Genomic DNA, 5529 nt, shown 5'->3' on the forward strand with positions numbered 1-5529 from the left:
GGATGGAACAAAGTTTTAAGTTATAGAGAGACAGACAGCAAAAGCAGCAGTTGTGTTAAAGTATTCATTAATTTTGTTCTCCTTTCATAACAAGGCTTTTGAATTTTTTTCATTTTCACAATAACATGCATAAAATGTCTCTATGGGATGTAAACTTAAAGGTAACAAAAAATGTCGCAACATTAATTAATTACGTGTATATAATATGTAGATATAAACAAACGGCAAACATTATAAACAGATACAAGTATAATTGTGTAAACATAAAGATATTGCAGCAATTGCAAGCTGCACAGGTGCATAGAATCATTTACAATGCAAGTACTTACGTCGCTTAATATGTCCTCGAGATCACAACACACATTACTTGATAACACAGGTGTAGGACTCGGGGTACGCGATCGATCAGAAAAAAACTCAATTTCTACCGGGTCCAAAACCTCATTTGTGCGACGACCACTGAACTCCATCACTATTTGCTAAAACACCACATCAATTCACAATCAATTATCCCAACATTTCATACAAAATGTATATACACACGCAAATTATTGCTTATATAATCTTACCCATTGATATTTAGGTTCTCTTTCGAGAACAAGACATTTTAGGAATAAAATATTTTTAATAAAAAAAAGAAAACAATGCGATGGAAAATCGAATGCGGCAGCTATGTGTACATATATTTACCAAAAAAGAATGTTGTACGGCCGAAGCAAACAAAATGTCAAAAACGTCAAATTTCTTATGAGCCAATTTACGCAATGAATGTTTTATCGCATTGGAAAATTATTAAATCACATATAAATTAGTGCGATACCGTCTATATCTGCTTATTTACACTTTGAAAGCTGGGCTTAAAATGTTTATTTCTACATAAGTCTTCAATTTGCATACATTGTTTATTTAAATGAGCAGGTAACATTTTTTTCAATATAGACCTTTTCAAACAAATTATTCGTGAATTATTCAATAGAAGTGTATACTCTGAGTGTATACTGTATTCATGTTTGTCACTTTGCCCTTGAATGAATTACATGAATCACGGAAAAGGATTATGGATGCTTATTGGCATGTAGGTTGTTATAGGAATAGTGAAGGAATATGCTATTATTTATTACTTTGCGTGTATTCCAATGTTTAATTTAATCTATCATTTTATTATAATTAATAGATACATCACCATATTATGGTGAATATATGTGCCAAGGTTTAATGAGGCTTCGTTAATCGTTTGATTTTCGATAAATTAAAATTTACTGTTCTGTGGCAACTGGTAACGATAAGTGCATCTACAGACGCTCCGATTTGGTTGGTGCCAACCATCCGACCACGACCAAATCGGAAAGTGTAGAGAGCGGTCGGTCCGACATAATTATTATTAATATTGGTTTGACGTGGTCGGATGCGCCGGCGATACCGACCAAACCAACTTCCTATCCGATCCAACCAAATTGGAACGTCTGGAAGCTTTGTTCCGACCAAATCGGCTCATTCCATAGAGTAATATAGGTAATTGGCTCATTCACATTCGCAACGCCGCCGGTGTAGGACGTCAACATGAACGCCGAGGGAGTTACGGTCACCGAACGTGACATATTAATAAAATTGCTGGAACTATATAAAGACTTTCCCTGTTTGTGGGACTTAAGTAACAAAGATTACGCAAATAGAGATGCCAGAAATCAAGCGTATTTTATTATGTTAGAAGTATTAAAAAAAAATTGACAGTGCGGCTACATTAAAAACCTTAAAAAATAAGTTGTAAGAGCCGCATGACTGTAATTTTCTCTATTTCTATAGTAGAATTTAGCCCATTCTCTTCGTACTATGGTCAACTGACATATTACTCTATGGTCAACTGACAGCTGGAAGGCCAACCGTCGGACAATCTGTAGCAATGTTGGAATGGTTGCCTTGTCGGTTCCGATATGGTTGGCACCAACCAAATCGGAGCGTCTGTAGATGCTATTACGTAACGTAAAATAAAATTAAAATTTGTTTTTTCTGTTCTGTGTTATAAGCTTCTTGATCACTCATCACAATATACATTTTTAATCTGTGATAATTTGTTGTCAAATGTGGCGTCTGCGGTCTGCCGCTGCGTCCGTTAGAAAGTGTCAGTTTGTTTTGAATTAAAATTGAACTTATAAATTATTTAACTTGAATAACTGGTGATAATATATGAAAACAAAAATAATGGAGACTTCCGACATTGATGACGATCCTCAAAGAATTTTAAAATCTCCGCCACCGCGGCGTCGTTCAACATTCTTCGAAAGGCGCGACTCTATAGGTGCGTCTCCTACTAAACGTAATTTAGTTTTCGGATAAACATCCAATAATTAATAAAAAAATCAATCTAAAAAATTAATATAATCTATCTATTCGGGTTGGCTTTAGTTAACTGCCGCACGAATTTGTTGGAAATATTTATATTTTTAGTTAGCTAGGTAATGTAAGATTGTAATTCCAAAATATTATCTATTCTATCTATTTAACATTTTTAGTGTCCCAGCCCTTATCAGAAAATGTACAGGATGAGGCCAAGAACGACCTAGAAGAGGGTAATAGATGTAATCAAGAACTAGAAAAGTAAGTAATGGCATTTTTTATGATCTCATCGGATTTCAATCCTCCTCAAGTGATTTAAAATTTACTTCTACTTACAGATATTATGAACTCTTAAAGGGAGAAAAAGAACAATGGCGAAAAGAGGTAAACCGCAGAAGGAATGAATATCATGATCTTAGACTGTAAGTACTGCATTATATGATATTAAATTATCAACAAACAACTCATCGACCTCTCTACTATCTCCATAAAATATTTAAAAAGCATTTTTTTTTAAATCTGTCTCACTATTTAATTTTCAGACAATATCAAATAGCAGCAAAATCCTCGAGCAGAGCAAGGTTAAATTACTCAGTATTAACTAGTGAGGATATGGAATTTCTAAAAGCCAAAGTAAATATATCAAAACTAGTGGAGAGCCAGCAAAAGTTGCAGAAATCGGTCAAACTAACTCAAGCATTATACAGAAGAGCATTAGAACTGGATGATGTTGTATTGCAGGCTTGTGAAGACAAAGTAAATCAAATAACAGATTGTATTCTGGATAATAGTACTATTGACTCTGTATAGTGAGTGTGTGTGCAAAATTGTAGCACTATAAACTATTTATGTATGAATTTGATGCTGTATAATTCATAGTGCTAGAGTAATCAATTCCTGAACAATTAATATGCATGTATATTAAACTTTAAGATATTATCATGTCTTCGATACTTATAGATATTTTAGAAAGGGAAATAAGCTTATTGTAATTGTAGATTAATTTAAATTAACAATTAAAGATAAACTGTTGGTTTTGTGTGGTTGTAAATAAATATATATTGTGTTACACTATAGAAGCAAATTCTTACAAAAGCAAGGAGTATTATTGCCATATGAAGTAACTTTGTGTTCAAAGTAATGGAGGAGTGAATGTAAATAATTTAATGTACAAAATAATGTGTAAATAGATCTTAACATATAAATAAACTAACATTATTTTTTAATTTGATGTGTTTTACTATAGCCTAAATATTTAAATGTAAGGTTTTATAATTTCTTGTTTTAATGATAGACTTCACAATTCCCATGTAGCAAGGTCAAAATTTCGTTGTTAATCAAGTCAAAGAGGTAAATAATGATAGCAATCGTTTTCATATAATTGATAACATTTTATTGAGATACTCGCAATTTCATTCATTTACAAAAACAATAATTATTATTATTATTCATAAAATGACAAAATAACATTTCATAGAAACAAATCAGTAGGTAGTACATATATTATTTCATTCAAATAGATAGTTGCTATGTAAGAATTGAGATTATTTCAGAGTAATTGGTTAACGGTAAAATAGAGTACGTATTTTATTTATGTATATGCCAACTATGCCAATAGTTATTTACGATCAACCATGGATAAACGGCTCATGATGTTAACGTCATTTAGTTGGACATTTGAACATTAAAAAATGCATAGAAGTATGAACTTTGTTCATAAAATTTTCTCACATTTGTTGCACTTTTCCTGTTCTTGTGACGAAATATTATGCTTGTTATCCTGGTGGAACACTAATGACGACATTTTTTTAAAACTACGGGGACAAAATGAGCATGTGTAGTGTTGATCATTAATGTGGTTGCGGACATGTCTTACCATACTGTATGATATCTTTGTTGTATGTGAACATGCCTTACATGTAAATACTCTAGCTTTGCTAACGCCTTCTATGTGCATCCATTTCTCATCAATTCTATGGCAAATTTTCGTTAACTTATGACTGTTCAATGATTCAAATGTTTTAAAATACTTTTTACAGTTTGGACAAATCAGTTTACTTGGCAAGTGCACTTTTTTCCAATGTTCTGCCATTTTAAATTTGCTTTTAAATACTTCTCCACAGTCGTCACATTCAAATCTAGTCACTTCACATTTCTTCTTAGCCTGATGCAAGTGCAAGGTTTCTGCTGCTTTAGAAACATTACCCTTGTTGCAAGTTAAATCCTCATCCTCATTAGATGATTGAAATTCAGTAATACATTCATAAGTATCACATTCTAAGGCATTAGAATTAAGCAAGGGTTTTACATCTATCATTGGTTCATCATTACTATTATAATGTTCCGACAATTCATTGTCATTACTTTCTTCTTTGAAAATGCATATTGTATTATCATTTTTTGGTAGGCCGTAATCTTCTCTTAATTTATTATCAGATTGTATACATTTCTCTCTAAAATTAACTGCAGTCTCAAATTTGTCATAACATTTCAAACACATAGAGAAAGGGAAGCCATCATTCTCTTTTATTTCAATATTTGTTATGGAATTTATGTATTTAAATATTCTTAGACCTTTAAAAGTATCTGTCAGTGATACTTTATACTTTCCTTCTAAAGATTCTAAGCAGATACGGCAGATATTATCCATAGTACAATATTTTATAGTAAATTATTGTAGTATACTTCTCAAATTAGTTTGTATTCTGAGACTTATGATGAATGAGTTCAATTCATATGTATGTAATGCATAATGTGAAGAGTTATAGTTAAATTTCGTTCATTAAAAAATGTTCCAGATGTATCCAGTTGCAATCTTGCGACTACGAGACATTTTATAAATTAACACAATGATAATAAATAGCAAAGTATCACAAATGTATTTAATCGTTATATGCTGTAGGTAAACTTAGCACAAACTATTATCTACAATCTCCCCCTTTAATAATTTACTCTTTGTCTACAATTTACAAATTTGTAAATTGTATTATCAATGATAAAATAAATATAGAAATACAATAGTGTCAATACTGTCAATGTCAAATCGTAAACAAATGAATGTCAAACTGGCATATAAATATCAGTGTTACTATTTTTTATTAATATAGCAAAAATAAACTTATTTTAAAACAATTATAATAGGCATGACGAAAGATTTTCAAAACCTCTTCCATAATATGTAAACAAGAAAAACCC

The 5529-nt window shown here is 31.4% G+C and overlaps 3 protein-coding genes across 7 annotated transcripts in view; 1 reads left to right on the forward strand and 2 right to left on the reverse strand.

The window, feature by feature from the left end:
* GAPcenA (GTPase activating protein and centrosome-associated) overlaps window positions 1–827 on the reverse strand; it is a 28495-nt gene extending 27668 nt beyond the window's left edge. For 3 of the 5 annotated variants that reach the window (XM_089713407.1, XM_089713391.1, XM_089713416.1), the window contains exons 1-2: window positions 570–724; window positions 330–479 (exon numbers count right to left, since the gene is read on the reverse strand). In XM_089713407.1, the coding sequence (XP_089569533.1) occupies window positions 330–470 (141 nt within the window). In that variant the 5' untranslated portion in view covers window positions 471–479; window positions 570–724. Of the gene's footprint in view, window positions 1–329; window positions 480–569 lie in introns of those variants that run through there. The other 2 variants (XM_089713399.1, XM_089713425.1) reach the window with 2 other exon arrangements.
* A 1280-nt stretch (window positions 828–2107) lies between these two features.
* LOC149489482 (uncharacterized) lies at window positions 2108–3535 on the forward strand. Its single transcript, XM_089714950.1, has 4 exons — window positions 2108–2296; window positions 2511–2595; window positions 2673–2756; window positions 2877–3535. Exons 1-4 carry the CDS (start codon window positions 2185–2187, stop codon window positions 3142–3144), a joined length of 549 nt encoding a protein of 182 aa, XP_089571076.1. The 5' UTR covers window positions 2108–2184; the 3' UTR covers window positions 3145–3535.
* Window positions 3536–3704: 169 nt separating this feature from the next.
* Window positions 3705–5460, reverse strand: LOC149489483 (uncharacterized). Its single transcript, XM_089713187.1, has one exon. It carries the CDS (start codon window positions 4982–4984, stop codon window positions 4049–4051), a length of 936 nt encoding a protein of 311 aa, XP_089569313.1. The 5' UTR covers window positions 4985–5460; the 3' UTR covers window positions 3705–4048.
* Window positions 5461–5529: the final 69 nt, after the last annotated feature.

The sequence above is a fragment of the Colias philodice genome, chromosome 3, assembly GCF_061535455.1.
Source record: "Colias philodice isolate Cphi_HAF_F1 chromosome 3, ilColPhil1 Martin Lab GWU primary, whole genome shotgun sequence".
Classification (NCBI taxonomy): Eukaryota; Metazoa; Arthropoda; class Insecta; order Lepidoptera; family Pieridae; genus Colias; species Colias philodice.